This window comes from Neltuma alba, unplaced genomic scaffold, assembly GCF_004799145.2.
Source record: "Neltuma alba isolate B1F8T4 unplaced genomic scaffold, ASM479914v2 tig00012724_pilon, whole genome shotgun sequence".
NCBI lineage: Eukaryota > Viridiplantae > Streptophyta > Magnoliopsida > Fabales > Fabaceae > Neltuma > Neltuma alba.
The window spans coordinates 9,512-29,696 of NW_021637148.1; the positions used below are offsets into that span (position 1 = coordinate 9,512).

The 20,185-nt window shown below is 32.1% G+C and overlaps 3 protein-coding genes across 3 annotated transcripts; all 3 read left to right on the forward strand.

Annotated features, from left to right (window-relative positions):
- Positions 1-264: 264 nt before the first annotated feature.
- Positions 265-3,755, forward strand: LOC114730255 (la-related protein 1B-like). The gene is made up of 7 exons (XM_028917298.1): positions 265-453; positions 1,010-1,375; positions 1,456-1,948; positions 2,426-2,570; positions 2,939-3,029; positions 3,487-3,558; positions 3,717-3,755. The coding sequence occupies exons 1-7, from the start codon at positions 265-267 to the stop codon at positions 3,753-3,755; spliced, it is 1,395 nt and encodes a 464-aa protein (XP_028773131.1).
- Positions 3,756-7,899: 4,144 nt separating this feature from the next.
- Positions 7,900-11,599, forward strand: LOC114730250 (protein NRT1/ PTR FAMILY 5.4-like). Its single transcript, XM_028917292.1, has 5 exons — positions 7,900-7,996; positions 8,457-8,674; positions 8,991-9,242; positions 9,954-10,228; positions 10,789-11,599. Exons 1-5 carry the CDS (start codon positions 7,900-7,902, stop codon positions 11,597-11,599), a joined length of 1,653 nt encoding a protein of 550 aa, XP_028773125.1.
- A 4,384-nt stretch (positions 11,600-15,983) lies between these two features.
- Positions 15,984-20,185, forward strand: LOC114730251 (protein NRT1/ PTR FAMILY 5.4-like). Its single transcript, XM_028917293.1, has 5 exons — positions 15,984-16,086; positions 16,877-17,094; positions 17,419-17,661; positions 18,236-18,489; positions 19,330-20,185. Exons 1-5 carry the CDS (start codon positions 15,984-15,986, stop codon positions 20,183-20,185), a joined length of 1,674 nt encoding a protein of 557 aa, XP_028773126.1.

Below are 20,185 nucleotides of genomic sequence, written 5' to 3' on the forward strand. Positions count from 1 at the left end.
ATATAAAATTTCAAACACTACTATTCAACAAAATTCATGTCCTTTTCAGTCATTTTATAACTAAACTAAATTTTTTATTAATCATTTAAACAACTTTCAATGTTTTCAACTGACTTTTTATAAGCACATATCCAAATATAAATCATATTACACTAACTGACTTTTACTCTAACTTCAATTATAAAAGTTAGTTGGACTATAAGTCAATTTTGCCCAACGCCAACCAAACATACCCTTGGCTACTCGGATCGTTTTAGTTTGCCAATGGAGTTTCAGTTTATTAATTCTTCTTCGTCTAAAAATCATAGTGATTCCTATAATATCTCCATCATTACTTCTGCTTCAATCAATTCTTCGTCCAAACCTACTTATGTTGCTGTTCTTGCTAAGTCGTCGTTAACATTGCCGGCGATCGTGGCTGAACGTTCATCCGCGGCGAATGACTGTGAACCTGTCGGTGAGGGTTTCAAACTGTCATCGGAGTCATTTAATAGGGGTTTGACCGATGGGTCATCTATCCTACAAGAGGAGAAGTTTTGAATTTTATGTTCTTTCTTTCTATTTATTTATTTATTTTTGTCAGTTCTAAATATTTGGAGTTTGAGGGATTGTTTTCTCAGCAATTTTGACATACTTGAAAACATCCCGACATGTTAGAGCTGATATATTTTCATATTCATACTACGTACACCTAGATAAATAAAATTTAGACTACAACAAAATAAATTCAATTTATAATGAAAATAAAAAAAAATGATCGCCATAACTTTCCCCCACAGGTGTTTGCCGCATCACAAAAACTTCGTTGTCAATTTTGAGACGAATATATGATCATTTTTTGTGCCCAAAATATTACGATAAATTCATGGAAAATTCTTTTGTTATAATTTTCTTCTCATATCTTCTGATGTGAATATTACCTCAGTTGTTAGTTTATTCTGGGTTTAATATGTTGATAAATTTTCAAAATATATATTAGTATTTTGATTGCCAATACATATAAATATAGGGTCCTGAAAACCCACCTTCCCTGTCGGAGAAACAAGCTGAGGATGAGACTATGGTGTCAACAAGCCAGCCGGAAGTAATATCCGAAAATCATACTGACCCTCCGTCACCATGTCATTCTTATAACATCTCTATCATTACTTTACCGTCGGCTCATATTTTACGCCCAAAATCCGATTCTTATGCTAGTGTTGATGCTAAGTCGTCGTTGCCATTGCCGGCGACGGTGCCTGAATGTTCATCCTCGACCGCTGCTTCTTCCTCTTTGCCGGCGAATGATTCTGAGCGTATGGCTGAGGGCTTGAAACTGATGACGTCGGAGTCATACAAAGATTTGACCGATCGATCACCTTCACTACAACTGCAGGTTTTTTTTTCCCCCTTTATTTTTCTTTCCGGTTAATAAATCTAAAAATTTTTTATATTTTAATTACGAATTATATGTAGGACTCTCAAAGCCCACCTTCCCCATCGAAGAAACAAGTAATTACCAGCGATAAGACTCTGGCGCCAACAAACCAACAAGAACTAACGAGTCAAAACGGCGCGTTTTCCAGCGGCATCCACGGCCAGATACAGTCAGCAAGTCGTGGTGCCACGTCCACGACAGGGTCCCACAACTCCTCTTTAAGCCACAATAGACGAAGGAGTACTACAATAACTGGATATAGAACAAAGATCCATAATAATGTTAACGTTGTTCCATGGCAACATGGGATGATCAATCAAAATTGCAACACTCATGGGAATTTCCGTAGCGGAAACATGCATATACCACCTCGAGGCCATACAATGTTTGCAAGGCCACCTCCGCCGCCTCCTCTACGGCCGCCGCCTCCGCCTCTGGCATCTTATTCTTACCCTTATTATTTTCCCCAACCGCCCGTCGTAATACCACCAATGCCGCCACCGTATGGAGTCTCTTATGTATTCCCAGCTGGTATGTAACATCCAATTGGAGAGTTTGTAATTGTATTTAATTACTCCCTCCAGCTCCTGTATATAAGCATCATTTTTGAGATAAGTCTGGTTCAAAATATAAATTTTATTCTTGAGTTTATTTGAACATTTATTACTTTTTTTTATTTTGCCCTTATTTGACTATATTTAGTACTGTGTCTCATTAACATTACCTTCATATATTCTCTTTCATCATTTTGTTTATTTATTATCTCTCATTTACTCTCTTAATAAATAAGAAAAAATTTGAAGAAGAAAAAAATTATAACCTATTTATTATTTTAACTAATTTTAACTGCTAATTCGTTAAAAGTTCAGTTATTTAAAACTTATACATAGAAGCAGACGAGTACTTAAGTGGCAGAGTGAATGATTAATGAAGATAGTTTTCTAGTTATCAAAATTATAGTTTTGCGTGATATATTTATATTTTTGATGGCTGACTATTCGCTTACAGATTTGGGTCGTCATATTCCATATCATGCCACTCTCGAGCCATTTATTGGAGCTCCTCATCATGTGCCATCAATAATGAATAATCGTGCAGCTCGAGATCCTGAGTTACCTGCTAAGATTGTTAAACAGATTGATTATTACTTCAGGTGCAGCGGTTAATAATTCTCATTTGGTTAATACAACACTTCCTTCTATAGGAGCTAATTGAGGGGTTTTGTTTTGGTTATAAATATAAGATTTCAATTTATTTTATGTCTCAAATTTATAATTTTTTCTTAAACTATCCCGATTGATTCCTTATATTAAAAGGTTTTCTTTTAATCAATGGGCTAGTTTCAAATACAAATTATTAAAAAGAGTAAATTAGAGAAACCAAGACACTTTTTTAAAAAAAAAATTAACTAATTTAATTAATTTAATTAATCTTTATAGATTAGTGATTTAAAAGTGTTAGATTTTTCTTTAATCTTTCTTGATTTACCTAGTATTTCTGATATACTCTTGTCTTTGGCAGTTTTGATAATTTAGTTAAGGATATCTACCTGCGAAAGCAAATGGATCATGAGGGTTGGATTCCTATACGAATGGTAGCTGGTTTTCCCAGGGTAAGATGTTTGAGCTGGCCCATAACGTACATATAATGCTTTTTAAAATTTTTACTATGAAGAATGTTATTTGATCATCTTTTTCTTATTGAGTTAAATCTTAGAACTTAAATGAATATATATATGTATACGTATGTATATGTATTAGCATTTATTTAATTTGAACTAAACATGTGGGTTCATTTTATTTATTTTTTTGATATGACAGAAATCTTAAGAATTCAGCTTTAAATTTCAAATAAAATAAATCTTAAATTAGATAAGAGATGACAAATGACAAATCCTACAAACCCTAATTTAACTATGTATTTATTTAACAGATAACTTGAATATCCTAATAAAACTAAACTATTTAAACAAAAGAAAAAAAATCATAATTGATGATACATCTTTTCATTTGTTCCCCCATTATAAGTAATTACTAAATGATGATATTTTTTCTTATCTTTTTCATCAGATCAAAAAGCTGACTAGCAATATCCAAATCATCACAGATGCTCTTCAAATTTCATCTGTAGTTGAAATTTCGGTATTTTTCCCATCCTTGTTAAATCAACATGTTTTTCACTCATTATTATTACATATTCTAATAAATTATTTCCTCCTTTCAGCGTAACAAAATCAGACCACGTCTTAATTGGACGAGATGGATTTTGCATGAGTCATTTCAACTTCCCTAAACAACAGAAAGCTGAGATTCTAGGAATGTATGGAAGATTTATTTGAAGATGATCTGTTTCTGTATTTGAACAATGCTTATAGGAAAAATCTTAAAAAGACAGTTCAAATGCCAGAAGGAATGTCGTTTTATTGTAGGGAAATATAAAACTGTCTGGATATGAAATTGTTTTAGAGAATTTCATATGTAATACTCCTCCGGTCCTAATTATAAGACCCAATTGACTTATTTGAGGAGATTAAGGAAGTAAGTTAAGTTGGTTATTTATAATAAATAAGTGTTGTCATTCCTAAAATATCCTTGCTAATTAAGTATATTGGCTAAAACTATCATTATTAGAAGGATTATATTGGAAAAAAATGCATAAATATAAGAGACAAAATGGATTGGGGCCTTATAATTAGGACCAAATAAAAAGTCAAATGGGGTTTTATAATAAGGACCGGAGGAGTAGTTAAATTTGGTTCTACAAAGTCACAAGAGTTAAGTCGGGTCATAGTGCATCAATAAGCTATTATTAATTGAGGTGATGGTAAACACCCTTGCCGGTTAACTCTTATATTAATTTTAGAAGAAAGTAGTAGCCTATAAGTAGTGGTCGTATTTTGGCAAGCTTTTTCTTTGATCTTTGTTGTGGGATTTTGGCCATTTTGTATGAACACTTTCTGAACTAATTTGATTTCAATGAATAAAGTTGCTTCTCTGAGCATTACACATATCTCTGTATTATTTTATTGTCGTTATTTTAAATTGACTTGTACGTGTCTATACATATACATACATATATATATATATATATATATATCTTATCAATCGATAAAGACATAAAGTTGGGTATAAACATATATGGTGAGCACATGGCATTATTTAGGACAAAGATATATAACATATTATTAACAAGTGATCTCTCTATGAACTTAGTTTTTCATGTGTTTTATTTGTTTTTTTTTAATAAAAAGGTGTATCTAGTGCCCTGAAATATTTTTTTTAAATACATCTAGTATCTTAAAGTATTTTGTGGTGCATCTAATACTCTGAAATATTTTTATTTAGAATCTTGAAGTATTTTTTAGTGCATTCAGTAACTTAAAATTTTTTTAGCGGCATCCAACACTAAAAATATGTTTTTGGTATATCCAATATTAAGACAAAAAAATACTTCAAAGCATCAAATGTACCATAAAATACTTTAAGGTGTTGGATGCACTTTAATATTAATAAAAAAATTATTATTATTTGTTTCAATATTACTGGGCTTCAATACCATGAGCTGAAAATTGCCATCAAAGTCCAACTTATGACCACGTACGACAAAATACAAAGCCAAAACAGAGCCGCACATAAACATTGAAACATTTCGTACAATCTATGCAAAGCCAACAGAAAAACGCATAAAACAAAATCCAAGGCAGGTATTAGAAGGCAAATCTTTGAAAATCATTCTGCAGAAAGTACTTATTTTTTCTTAATTTTTAGTTGATATCTGTATGTTTTTCTTTCTTAATTTTGTTCTGTTACCACCGTAAAAATAAAGAATATACAAAGGATTTGATTGGGAGAATGAAAGTGTCGGGAAGGAATCAAGTAAAAAGTACGGAATAAAGTCAAGTTTTAGAATCAGTTCAGCTTGATGAGATTCGTTTTATTATTAGGATTCAATTTAGAAGCTGATTGAGACGATGAGATGATTTGTCAGAGGAAGCTTTGCCCCTTTATTGCTCTGTTTCTGGGTCGAAGAGCAGAGAGATGAAGATGAAGCAGAGGGAGTTATCTTACATGTCCCCCCCCATATGTCCAGGTCAGCCAGGCATAAGCTTACTTGGCAATTTTACATGGTCATCTTACCCAGTCAGCAACCCACATCAGCATTTTTAACATTTTTGCTGCCACATCATCAAATTTAATATCGTTAGCTTCAGATCCAAGTTTTTATAAAAGGAGAAGAACCAACATGTTAGAAGGAATAAACTTGAGGGATAAAAAACTACACACATATATATGTATATGGACTAAAATAACAATGCGAGCAAACTATACAAGGACTGATAAATAATACAACTTCCCGTTCTTAATATAAGAGTTAATTAAATCATTTAAATAAATTAAAGGAGTATGTTAAATTAGTTATTTGTAATAAATAGATGTTCTATTTCCTAAAATACCTTTTCAATTTATGTGTATTAGTTAGAATTGCTATTTGATAGAATCATTAACATTTGTAATTATTATAATGACTATTTTGAAAAAAAAAAGACAAATATAAGAAATAAAGTAGATTGAGATCTTATATTTAGGGTTTGTTTAGTACAAGAGAAAATGAAAGGAGGGGAGAGGAGGGAAAATTTTAATAGACTCAATTTAAAAAAATTTTAAAAAAAAGGGATTCAAAGCTTTTAATTAATTTTTATTACTCTTTTATGTTACTTCTTTTCTTTATTAAGATTTCAGAACCCACTTTTCCAGTTTTTTAAATAGAGCTCATTTTTCTTCCCTTCCTCTTCATTTTTCTCATACGAAACAATATCTTAAAAGTAAATTGAATATTAAACTAGCTTTTATATTAAAGATTAGATGTAGTAATATTAATCTTTGCAAATTTATTTTAACTCTTGGAGTTTTGTTGAAGGCATAACTTAGATATTCTTATTCATGAGTCATGACAAAGCCTTCCATTTTTTATTGATTAGAAAAGTGTTATGTCATAGTCTTTCAATTTCAATAGCTAAAAATAAAACAGAATATTTGAAACCAATCGCAAAAATTAAATTTTTTTAAATAGATTGAAATTACTACTAGCTACTTGTGCCTTTTAAATTAAATTTATACTCATTTATAAATGTTATAGGATAGAGATCATTTTCATCCACATATGTCATATGTATATACAGAGACAGAGGGATCAACACGTTATCATTTTGAAAACGACCAGGAGCAAAGTAACTATAAAAACTTAAAAAGTATAGTCTTTTATAGAAATTTTAATTTTAAGATGTTCAATTATTGTTAATAATCATGTGGGTGGATCATATTCCTTACAATAATATATCTTACGTATTCAAGATAGATACTTTTGCAAATTGATCTTGCTTTTTTTTTCTTCCCATTCACAGAAAGCATATATGAACTTTTTTTTTTCCTTTTTTGAAAAACAGCAAGCATATATTGACTTTCCATCACTTTTTGATTTCTCACATGTACGTTGATTATAATATCTCATCATGATGCTTAATTTTGTTTTGCTTCAGATTCACCCTCATTACTGATAAATCATACTTAATAAATTGTAAAGCCCTTAACGTTTACAGAGATCTAGTTTCATATATATTGATCTTTATGTGTACTGTCTGAATCCTCAATATTCAAGCATATTGAGAGAATTAGGGGGAAAGTGGAATGAAAGTGCGTCTAGCATATGGTCTTCTTTTTTCTTTTTTTTTGGAAAATTTCGTTTAGTGGTTCTAATACTTAATATATACCCAAAAAGTGTGTATGAATATAATTTTGATATATATTTTGGTAATTGATATATATTATTTGAAAAGAAAAAAAGGAAATGACACATCCAGACAGCCAAACAAAATAAATGACATTAATAGATCACATATTTGTAAGAATTTAAGGTAAAAAAGTATAAAAGTCAATGAATGATCGAAAATACTTGCGAATTTTGAAAACTTAATTGTAAATCTCGAAAGCATGGTTATAAATTACAAAATATATTTAGTTATAAGTGAATTATAAATTGTGAAAAGTGAAAAGTGAAAACTCGATTTTTAAATTCGAGAAATTTTAGTTACAAATCCCAAAAGCTGTTCAATCCGCCTATAATTTACAACTTGTTATTAAGTTTCTAAAATTTTGCAAAGAAGTACTTTTCTGGGAGATTTGCAAATTTACGATCCTTTAGCGTCTTTTACTTATTTTAGTGATCCGTATGTATCATTCTCCCAATATGTACAACTACATAAATGAGTTTTGGGAGGAAGGATTATGTCATGTCACTGCCAATAGGGAATTGAGAAATGTATTAAGGAAGAGAATCCTATTTAATATCCACCTGACAACTATTTATGAACCAAAGCTACCCCATCGATCGATCCAATTGACTAAAAATTAAAAATATTAATGTAGTTTTCTTCTTCCTCAATCTCAAATATATTGTTCTTCCATTGCTAATAATTTAGAGCAGCCATGGTTGAGACTGCAGCTCCAAGCAATAATAACAGCTCTTCAATTGATCATGGAAGACCCTCTAGAGGTGGCTGGAATGCCGCCATCTTCATCATTTGTAAGCTCTCTTTCAACTTTCAACCTTCTTCTCCTTCTTCTCTTTCGATCTCCTTCTCTCTGCATGTCATCTTCTTGTTTGGGTTTTTCAATCAGAATCAATTAATTTCATTCCCAAACTAATTTTTCATCAACAGCTCACGTTTTCACAGAAAATTTTAATTCTACAGCGATATCGAATTTGGACATGAAGATCTTTATAGCCTGAACCTGAGTTCCTCTTCCAAAATTATTTCACAGACTCAGATCCGAGTTTAGGTAGTTCCATCTGTGTGTGTGAGAGAGAGAGAATCTGACTGAGAATATTGATACCCTGCGAGTATGATGGAACTAATATTGATGAAATCTTGTTTACAAACAGTTTTTCTTGGCATAAACTAGAACTCTTGAATTACTATGACCACTACTTTGGTTTGATTGAGACATTAATCTTTGATGAGTTGATGAAATGCATGTCGCAGTTGTGGAGATGGCAGAGAGATTTGCGTTTTATGGATTAAGTGGGAACTTGGTGAGTTACTTAACCAATGTTTTGGGAGAGACAACACCGGCAGCTGCTAAGAATGTTAACAACTGGGTTGGTGTCTCCTTCGTCTTCCCTTTGCTCGGAGCCTACATTGCTGACTCCTACCTTGGTCGTTTCAAAACTGTCATCTTCTCTTCCATCATCTATTTCTTGGTATGCATATACATCCTACTTTCCCAAACACTTATTGTCATTTTTCTCTTGAAAATATTCGCAAAGGAGTTATAGGTATCTGAAAGTTCCTTTACTGGTTAAAATGATGAGGTGGTGTCTTTTTTAACACTTCAGACAATATTGAGTTTAAAATGACTTCTGGATACCCACGTCTCCTTCGTAAATACTTTCAGGCCAAAATGACTATTCACACTAATAAGTAATAATTAAAAAAACAAATGATATGCCAACAAGTTGGCATTTGGGTTCTGATCAACGATACCTCATCTTAACCCAAACCCTGAGATGATTGCAGGGGATGGTTTTGTTGACACTTTCAGTATCAGTGGTTCCTGTGCATAGCAGAAAGTGGGTGTTCTTTATGGCACTCTACATATTGGCGATAGGAGAAGGAGGACACAAGCCAAGCGTTCAAACATTTGCAGCTGATCAGTTTGATGAAGACTCACCACAAGAAAGAATGGCCAAGAACTCTTTCTTCAACTGGTGGTACTTAGGACTTATAACTGGCGCTGTATCTGCCATTTTAGTTGTCATTTATCTTCAGGTACTTCATATTCAACATTTTGTCCCTATTATTACGCTTTTCACTTTATTAACTATCTCCAAACTTCTCCCCCACTATAAATTACATTGGCGTTCTCTTGATTTTCTTTTGAAGCCATGTAATTTTTTTTATTAATAAATATTGGGCTAAATGGACTATAGTTTTAAGGCATCAAGTGCTAGTATCCGTGGGATTACCATAGGAAGCAGCAAAAGTAAAGGCCCATTCAGTTGGGCCTACTGGTCAATTTGGCTGGGCTTAATCCTAAGTCTTTTCATCGGTCAGGTGGATTCAGTGTAAGCCTCACTCAGCCCAACAGGCTATAAACTAGTTTTGACTTTTGGGTTGAGCCCAAAAAAAAGTCAAGATTAACTTCAAATTCTCCTCTTTATTTGACCGTCAACTCAAGTTACTTTGAGTTAATTTTAAAATCTCGACAAAAATTATAATTTAATAATATGAAAGCTTTCTTATAAGTGGGAGGTTGTGGTTCAATCTGACTACCATAATAAATTGTATAGAATTGTAGCATTTTTTTTTTGGTAAAACCTTATAATAGTTTTTAGTATTTAAAAATATATTTAGGATTTTTAAAATCATTTCATATACTCTTTTTTGAAAATATGAGTTCTAGTTTTTATTTAACCCTTGCTTTGTTTCCGCATTGTAAAATCTGACTTTTTATTGGTTGACATTTGCTTTTGGATTTAGGACAACGTTGGGTGGACAGTAGGGTTTGGCATATTGGCAGCAGCAATAGCTGTGGCTTTTGGTATTTTCTTGCTTGGTATTAGAAAGTATAAAAAACAAGGGCCACTTGGGAGCCCCTTCACTGCGGTGGCGCAAGTGTTAGTAGCAGCTATTCGTAAGCGGCAAGTAGATGAGACACGCAATGGAAAAGGTGTTTTCTATGTAAACAAGTCAATGCATGGTGATATCATTTTGGAGACACAAACTAGAGTTTTGGCTCGCACAAAACATTTCAGGTAATATGAATTATCTCTGCTATTTATAAATATTTTTATATGATTATTTCATTGAGTTAGATTTGAACGAGTTCAGGCTCAACTCGGGAGAATTCTTCAAATAGTTTTTTCTATCTTCACACAACTCAAACTTAGAGATTTTGAGTTTAAGCAATTCAAGCCATTTTTCACTAGGATGCCAACAACACTTGAGATTGCTACTTCTAAATATTCCTTCTAGCCTTATGTGCTACTATAAGAGAACTTTTTTATGTGTTCCCATTTATAAGAGCCACACTACTAGCTTATCTAAAATTTTTAGTAATTATTTTTTCCCATCAGTTATTGTTTAGTTTTGCACTTATAAAAAAGACACATTGGTTAGTTTTGCTACATTAAGTATCCACGCACTCATAGCGTAGTTTTGGAAAATAAGAAGTATTTTCTATATATTTATTAGCTTTGACTAATTTGAACTAACCTTTATTCTTTTATTTATACACTTATAAAATGGATTATTGGAAGCAATATAATTCTTAAAACTTATTAAATGTAGTTTTAACACTTTTGACGTGTTTCAGATTTTTGGACAAGGCAATGATAATTGATGAAATTGATGCATCAAGCAACACAAGAAATCCTTGGAGGCTATGCTCATTAAACCAAGTGGAAGAAATAAAGCTAGTGTTAGGCCTCATACCCATATGGCTAACAAGCTTGTACTTCAATTTAGCTCAGGCTCAATCATCAACCTTCTTCACCAAACAAGGTAGCACAATGGTTAGATCACTAGGACCTCACTTCATCATCCCGCCGGCTTCACTTCAATGCATCTCCGGCTTCGTTATCATGATCTTCATCCCGGTCTATGACAGACTTCTTGTTCCTCTGCTAAGACAATTCACAGGCAAACCTACAGGCATCACAATGCTTCAAAGAATAGGCATTGGCTTATTCCTATCTTCTCTAACCATGCTTGTGGCTGCCCTAATAGAGTCCAAAAGGGTTAAAATAGCAAGTGATTATAATCTCTTGGACAATCCAAAAGCAATATTGCCAATTAGGGTTTGGTGGTTGCTTCCTCAGTATATTCTGTTGGGGTTTGTGGATGCCTTATCTATAGTAGGGCTTCAACATTTGTGTTATGATCAAATGCCAGAGGCTATGAGAAGCTTGGGAGCTGCATTTTATATCAGTAATGCTGGAGTTGCAAATTTTATCAGCAGTGCTCTTATATCTATTGTGGAATCAGCAAGCAAAAAGAAATGGCTTGGGAATAATCTGAATAGGTCACATCTGGATTATTACTATTTTCTGCTTGCTGGATTAGGGTTTTTGAATTTGGCTGTTTATGTGGTTGTTGCTAAGAGGTATGTTTACAAAAAAAGTTGAAGGTTATGATGAAAGAAAAGAGGAAGAGATGAAGGGTTTTAATGGACTTGCCACTCAGCATGATGAAGAAAATGCCCGTGGTTAAGGCAGCACTTGTATATTGATTTATTGTTTTTTTTTGTCCTTTTTTTTTTTTGCTAAGAAATGTAAGAATAACGAGTAATAAACAACCTACTCCTCCGGTCCTAATTATAAGACCCAATTGACTTATTTGAGGAGATTAAGGAAGTAAGTTAAGTTGGTTATTTATAATAAATAAGTGTTGTTATTCCTAAAATATCCTTGCTAATTAAGTATATTGGCTAAAACTATCATTATTAGAAGGATTATCTTGGAAAAAAATGCATAAATATAAAAGAGAAAATGCATTGGGTCTTATAATTAGGATCAAATAAAAAGTCAAATTGGGTCTTATAATAAGGACCGGAGGAGTATAAGATTTGCTATCAATTTTACATTTTAGATTGGTTAACGCCTCCGGCTCCACTCGTTACAGTGGAGAGCTCAAACTAACTGCCACACTATTCATAATAATGCTCTAATTCCCATATGTTTTATATATAAATATTGATAATATTGGTGTATTCTGTTTATACAGATACTATTAAAAGACAAGAAACTTGGGAAGGATTTCCTCACAAATTTCTTGGTGGCAAATTTTAATTGTTGCGATAGAATTTCAAAGTTTCCATCACAAACGCTTTATGGATCTATTATGAAATAAATTTTGGTATCACAAAATTTTGCCATAAATCTGTCACAATGCCTATAAAAAAAGTTCAAGGAAATGATGAAACGGAAAGAGGAAGAGATCACGGGACGTCACAGCCAACATGGATGAAGATTTTTCCTTTCCATAAATTAGCATTTAATTTGCATTGATAAGTTTGTTTTTGTCAAAATAATTAGGCATTGTATTGAATAGAATGGGTTACGAATGTTAAAATTTTTTTTTGAGAAAACCATTTTACAAGTGACTATACTTTTTTCTAATTTTTTATTTTGGTACCTGTATGTTTTTCTCTCTTAATTCTATACTTTAATTTAATTTGTTATTTTAGTAGAATTAGTTGTCGTACAATGGCTAACGATGTTAATAGGAAAAGTTTACAAGAACTAACAATACTAGCAAAGCAAAATCAAAGTATTTGATTATGAGAGAAAAACACAAGGGAGAATTACAATTAGGTTCCACACAAGGGAATTAAATACAACAAGGTCCTTTGAAATCATGAAATTATTCTGAAATCTCAAGGGACTTTTTTTGCAATAAATTTTATTTGTTTCATTACCAAATTATCCTTCTTTTTTTTTTTTTTTAAATTTGCATTGACAATTGAAAGGGCAGTGGTTGACAACTTACGGTACAATGATTGACAAGTATCGGGCTGGTTTGACAACTCATGCGTTACATTTTGTAATATGTTGAGAAAATGTGTTATCAAACCAGCTGCGATACTTATCAATTCTTGCACCCTAAGTTGTCAACCATTGCTCTTTCAGTTGTCAATGCAAACTTAAAAAAAAAAAGAAGGATAATTTGGTAATTAAATAAATAAAATTTATTGCAAAAAGGTCCCTTGGGACTTCAGAATAATTTCATAATTTTAAGAGACTTTTTTGTATTTAATTCTCTTGGATGGAATCTAATTGCAATTTTCCCAAAACATAAAGGTACCAAATTAAAATTAAAAAATATATGGGTCTAAATACGGAATAGTTTTCTCTAAATTTTTTTATAACAATACTAAAAGGCCCAGCTGTACTCTCTGCCGTTGAGAGAAAAAAAAAAAAAAAAAAGAGGGGAGGAGAGCTCCATTTTCCTCATACCGGGCGAGAGACTTTCACGAATTCCCATAGTTTCAACAATTATGCTAGGTATACAAGGTAAAACCACAAAATGTAAAAATCAAACATGCATGTAATTTTTTTCTTGTTATTCTTTACCCGACGATAGGAATTCACACACTCATCACAATTAGGAGTAAACACATTTCAAATAATATTTAAGGAGACGCTAAGTATCAGTTGAGTTGATCCGCTCTAACAAATGCGCACGTATAATTAGCAGAAGATCCAAAGGCGCATGATTCATACGGTAATAAACGACAGAGTAAAATCAAAGTCACGTTGCGTTGCAGAAATTGTTGAAAGAAACTGATCCTTCCTTTGACGCATTTAATTGCAAGCAAGACACTTTCAACGAAATCCTAATGTACTTCACAAAATCTTCAAAAACTGTCACTACTCAGCTCATCATCTCTAGCTATCTCTATACAAATAATGAGATTTGCTGTAATCTTTATAATATATTTTTTAAAAAAATAATACGTACCTTTCATCCTTAATATAAGAGCTGATATAAGAATTAAATAACTAATTTGTAGATATTGAAAAAATTTATAACAAATAAATATTGTCTCTCCTAAAATACCTCAATCAATCATGTGTATTGAAATTACCTTTTCATGAAAACTCCTTAACATTTGTAATAATTATATAATTACTTGTGGGTAAAATAAATAAATATTAGAGACAAAGTAGATTATGATATTATATTTAAGACCAAATTGAATTTTCAATTAGTTTTTATATTGGAGTTAGTGTGTATTTTCATTATTGTAAGTACAAATTAAATAACTATAAAGTTTAATTTGACTTATGCACAATTTAAAACGTTAATTAAAATTGTCGGCTTAATGAGGTTTGATTCAATTAATACATGCATGCCGGCTTGAGTAGGCTACGTGCAGATTGACTATTGAGTCTTGTTTAAACAACTTGGCCGTAAAGTCATAATCTTCCTCTTATCAAAAAAAAGAAAAAGTCATAATCTTCCTCCAATTGGGTTGGCCCGCAAAGAAATTGTTCCTTTTTAAGTTTTTTTTTTATTCTCTATTTGATTTCTGCAGCTACTGATTAAATTTATTTCTATTTTTCTGTTTGTCTGACTGTTAATTATTTGGATAAAAAAGAGGTAAAATTAAAAAGTCATTAAATTTTAAATCAAAATTAATTTAAATTTTTTTCTTAATTTCAATAAAACATGTTAAAATTAACTTATAAATAGTACTAGATAAGTACTGAAAGGATATCAACTCTTTTTCTACTCGGTCAATCATATTTGGTGGCACGATTATAGGATTAATATATATTTAATTAACAGCTCAAATAAAAAAGAAAAAAAAAATGGAGAAAAAAGAAAGAGGGGAAAGGAATATATGCTGTTGGTGTTTTAAAAAGACTTATCTAAATGTCAATCAAATCAAGGTTGTGATAATTATTTTTAAAAAATTGTAATTTTCTGGTTCTTAACGTAGGACCTAATTGAAAAATTGATTTTAGTCTTATCTATAAGACTTATTTCATATGTTTATCAATTTTTTTTCCAAAATTAACTCTATTGGTATTCTCCTCACCAAAATGAGGAAGGGAATTAAGAAATATGCTTATGATATTTTAGAAAAAACATATAATATGAACTATAATTTATCTAGCATTCTTAATTAACTTAAATTAGTTAGTTAGATCCGACATGGAGAATAGGAGGAGTAACTTTCTAACATACATGACTCTTGCAAGCGTTAAACATCCTTCTATATATTAATGCTGAAAGACAACTTGTAATATACTCTGCCTCTTTTTTTCTTTCTTATTGTTATCTTATGGGATTAGGATCCTCAAAGACACACACACACACACACACACATTTTAAGCCTGCGAAAAAACGTTTTATTAGAAATGATTTCCTCTATATATTTTGGAGCCCGGCCCACACATCCAATTCAAAACTAATTAATTTCTCAGGTATTTATTATTATAAGAACCAACCTATTCATAATTTTATATACTTTTAAAAAGTTATTTAAAATTACCCAATGCTTTAAAAAATTTTAAATTATCCAAAAAATTATTTAAGAAATATCGTAGCATATATAGGACATCTGGAGGGGAAACAAGCAGTTTTATACATACTTCTTAAACATAGGGTCTTATATATATAAACCATAAGAAATGTCCTTACAGTAAAGACCCAAAGAAATAGTTTGTTCCAGATCATGGATATTTTCGTTTGAAGGAGGAAAAGGGATAGATAGCTCTAGGCATATATCAGGCCACTTGAGCAGACATAGCAGCAAGTTCTTCTAATTTTTTCATATATCCAAGCAGATAGCCATGAATACAAGTAATTAACAACTAGACAGTACATAACGTTGAATTAAAGCCAACTTATATTAATTTCTGCCGATTTCTTTAATTTTTAGATATCTATAACATTAATTAATCAAATATATATATGATGGTACTCATGTTTATATATATAAATGATACACATCGTGTTTCTTCCAATTCTCAGCTAGCTAAGCCCACTTCATACCCAACTATGGATACAACAAATGCAGCTTCAAAGAAAGCCAATTATTCTTCAAGTGATGATGATAATAAACCTTCAACAGGTGGCTGGAATGCTGTCTTCTTTCTCACATGTAAGCTCCATTTCTACTTTTTTTTCTCTCTCTCATATCATCAAACTTAGTATTTCTTCCACTCCCTAATATAGAAGTTAGTTGAAGAGTTTAATTTAATCCTTAATATAAAATTACTATCCATTTTATCTTTTATATTTATTATTTTCTCGAAAACTAATTTACCCAATTCATAAATTGATGTGTGTGTATATATTATCCAATGTCAAACATGGGTATTTTAGGACTAGCGGGTAATATTTGTTATAATTAACTAATTCATCTAAATTTCTTAATTTATCCAACTTAATTTACAGCTCTTATCTTAAGGACAAGAGGAAGTATATGCTATATTTCTTCTTAATTTTCTGAAGCTGAAAAGTCATCAATAATTAAAAAAATAAAAATAAATTATTCTTTTTGCCTGAATTATACATTTTTTTGTAAATTTTGCTAAACTTATATTATACATCCGTATTTTTTTTAATTACTAAAAATATAATCTGTGTTTACAATGAAATTAGAAAATTCAAGAAAAAATAATTTTGAGTGAATCAATAATATGATGCTTGGGTTTTTCTGTGAAAAAAAAGAAGTCTCTGCACACATATGTATTCGGCATGCGTGTGATATTTGAATATTAACCTGAACAAATTAAAACTGATGCTTATAATATTGTTGGAAGCCTGGTCAAATTAATTGAAGAGCCATAAACAGTATGTGGCTCTTAGATGTAACTGATATATACTCACTCTTGCACAAATCCAGAATTTTTCAAACCCTTTTGACGCATAAAAACCTTGAAACGCAGTTGTGGAGATGGCAGAAAGATTTGCATTCTATGGTTTAACAGGGAACTTGATAACTTTCTTGACCAATGATTTGGAAGAGACAACATCGGCAGCTGCTAAGATCGTCAACACTTGGGTTGGGGTCTCCTTCGTCTTCCCTTTACTTGGAGCCTTCATAGCTGATTCCTACCTTGGCCGTTCCAAGGCCATCATCTTCTCTTCCACCATTTATTTCTTAGTAAGTATGCTTAATTCAAACTGGCCTGCACAAAGGCTGAGGAATAAGTTTCTCCTCCTTGTCCTTTGTATATGAGCTAAATGGTAGATTAAATTTAGTTCTAAATATAAGATTTTATTTCCCGCTATCTATCATACTTATCATTTTCCCTCCAAATTAATGCTAGTTGGTCAGTTAAATTTTCTTCTAAATATATACGACTTTGATCTACTACTTTGTTTCACCTAAATTAGTTAATTAGTTTTTATATTAAAGGTCGGAAGAAATATATTATTGGATGATTTCCTAACTCCACAACTTTGTTCATATAAATGTTTTGCACAGGGAATGATTTTGTTGACACTATCAGTATCAGTAATTCCTTTGCACAGCGGAAAGGCAGTGATTTTCTTGGCACTTTACATAGTGGCAATAGGCGCAGCAGGGCAGAAACCAATAGTTCAAACATTTGCAGTGAATCAATTTGAAGAGTCGTCATTAATGGCTAAGAGCTCCTTCTTCAATTGGTTCTACTTCGCATCTATAATTGCTCATGTCTCTGCCCTCTCCATTGTTATTTATGTCCAGGTATATCGTTCTTCTCCATACACATCATCTTCCATTAAATAATACAATTTGAAATCGTGCACTCAAACTCTAATGAGTCATATGCTTGCTAACACAATACTTGAAAATCACTCTAATGGCGTCCTCATATTGATAGCAAGATTTGAAAACATCAGAATGACACTTGGATCCTACTTGATATATGGTCATGAGGCCTAGCACCGTTAGCACTTAGCTGAGTTTCTTAATCATCTAGTCAGGAATTTGATTTTTAGCGGTGTGTATGGAGAGGGTCTTGTGACTAGCACTAAAGCCTCTTACAAAAGTCTACAGTGCAAGGGAATTAATCATTACTATTAACAGTAGATATCCTAAACTCAACCAAAAAAAAAGGGAATGATTTTTGCAGGAACATATTTGGAATTCGAATTGGAACAGAATGAGAGTCAAATTATGTCTGTTGTGTCTATTCATACTTCCTCCGGACCCAAAGAATCTAGATGAACTAATTTAACAAAATTAATTTGATATATTATTGTTGGTCCTTCCAAATTTTTTTAACTCTCTTCATTGGAATTTCATGCTATGCATATAGGATAACGTTGGATGGGCCATCGGGTTCAGCATATTGGCGGCGGCTGTGGCCGTTGCATTTGCTGTCTTCTTGTGTGGCATGAACAAGTATCGAAGACAAGTGCCCTTCGGGAGTCCCTTCACTTCGCTGGCTCAGGTGGTAGTAGCCGCCGCTAGAAAGTGGCGCGTGGATGAGACGCTCCATGGAAGAGGTGTTTGCTATGGAGATGTTGTTGCGTCTGAATATATGACTTTTTCTGGGACCAAAAAGTTTAGGTACGAAAATGAAATATCACTCAAATTATGTATACTGGTCTCCCTTCATTTTATCTAAATTGCAGATATTTTCTTTTGGTATTTAAAAGTCATAAACCTCTCCTAGAGTCAAAATTTATTGAGATAATATAATTATACTATTTAATCCTACCAGGAAAAATAACTACAACAACCTAATATTCTCACCCACACAGATCATATGCATATATAAATTATACGTATTCAATATGTATTTAACTAAAATATGCATTTAGATATATATTATAATAAAATTATTCGTCTATAAATATTAATTCATTTTATAAATTTAGGACAAATCAAAATTTTATACTTGTGAGTTTGGCGAGGACAAAAAAAGCATTTATATATATTGGGTTCCAGATGATACACACGCTTTTGGCAAAGGAAAAAAGATATATATATATATATATATATATATTGGGCAAAGATACAAATTTGCTAAATTTTTACTGAGAAGCACTAGATACACAATTTTTTTTTGGGGTTCACTATTGCCCCAAAAATTTTAAACCGTAGCAATTTTGTTCTCACCATTAAAATTTTAATAAACGATATCAATATATTAATAGTCAATGTCAATTTTTTAACGATAGGAGGAAAATTTTTACGATATTAAACTTCTAAAGTAATATTGAATCCAAAAAAAATTTTAGGTGCCCAACACTCATAAGTAAAAACTTCAAGGAAAATTTTACACCTTAACCCTATATAAATATATATATCTTTTTGTGAACTAAATTTAAAAACTTTTCCTTAGACAAGATCTCATATATAATGTGTTGAAAAATCTATTGAATATGATACTTCTCACTGAATCAGATTCTTGGAGAAAGCAATGATAATTGACGATATTGATGCATCAAGAAAAACCAGAGATCCCTGGAGGCTATGTTCATTAAACCAAGTGGAAGAAACGAAGCAAGTCCTACGTTTGACCCCAATATGGTTAACCTGCTTGTATAATAGTGTAGCCCTAGCTCAGCTCTCAACCTTCTTCACCAAACAAGCAAGCACAATGGTTCGATCCATTATTATTGGACCCCACCATCGCCATTTCATCATCCCACCAGCATCACTCCAATGCATCACAGGCTTCACCATCATCCTTATGATCCCAATCTACGACAGACTCTTTGTCCCGCTCGTCGGAAAATTCACCGGCAAACTCACTGGCATCACGATGCTTCAAAGACTAGGCGTTGGCCTATTCTTCTCTGTTCTAACCATGCTTGTGGCCGCCCTAGTTGAGGCCAAAAGGGTTGAGTTAGCAAGTTATCACAATCTCTTGGACAATTCAGAGGCAATATTGCCAATTAGGGTTTGTTGGTTGATTCCTCAGTACATTTTGTGTGGGGTTTCTGAAGCTTTTGGGATTGTGGGGCTTCAACATTTTCTGTATGATCAATTGCCAGAGGCTAAGAAAAGTTTGGGAGCTGTGTTTTGTATTTGTAATGTGGGGATTGGGAACTTCATAAGTAGTGGGATTATACATGTTTTGGAGGTTTTAAGAAAAGGGAAATGGCTTGGGAATAATTTTCTGAATAGGTCTCATCTTGATTTGTTCTATCTTCTGCTTGCTGTGTTGGGGTTTTTGGATTTAGGTCTTTTTGCTTTTGTTGCTAAGCGGTATGTTTACCGAAATGCCCCACAAAATTACCCTAACACAAAGCCTTGA

Excerpts from the sequence above, each read along its gene's own strand:
- LOC114730255 (XM_028917298.1), top strand. The coding sequence starts at position 265 with ATGGAGTTTCAGTTTATTAATTCTTCTTCGTCTAAAAATCATAGTGAT. Across the intron at positions 3,030-3,486 it reads TGGTAGCTGGTTTTCCCAGG|ATCAAAAAGCTGACTAGCAA; the intron begins GTAAGATGTTTG and ends CTTTTTCATCAG. Across the intron at positions 3,559-3,716 it reads CATCTGTAGTTGAAATTTCG|AAAGCTGAGATTCTAGGAAT; the intron begins GTATTTTTCCCA and ends CCTAAACAACAG.
- LOC114730250 (XM_028917292.1), top strand. The coding sequence starts at position 7,900 with ATGGTTGAGACTGCAGCTCCAAGCAATAATAACAGCTCTTCAATTGAT. Across the intron at positions 7,997-8,456 it reads TGCCGCCATCTTCATCATTT|TTGTGGAGATGGCAGAGAGA; the intron begins GTAAGCTCTCTT and ends TGCATGTCGCAG. Across the intron at positions 8,675-8,990 it reads CTTCCATCATCTATTTCTTG|GGGATGGTTTTGTTGACACT; the intron begins GTATGCATATAC and ends AGATGATTGCAG.
- LOC114730251 (XM_028917293.1), top strand. The coding sequence starts at position 15,984 with ATGGATACAACAAATGCAGCTTCAAAGAAAGCCAATTATTCTTCAAGT. Across the intron at positions 17,095-17,418 it reads CTTCCACCATTTATTTCTTA|GGAATGATTTTGTTGACACT; the intron begins GTAAGTATGCTT and ends TGTTTTGCACAG. Across the intron at positions 18,490-19,329 it reads TCTGGGACCAAAAAGTTTAG|ATTCTTGGAGAAAGCAATGA; the intron begins GTACGAAAATGA and ends TCACTGAATCAG.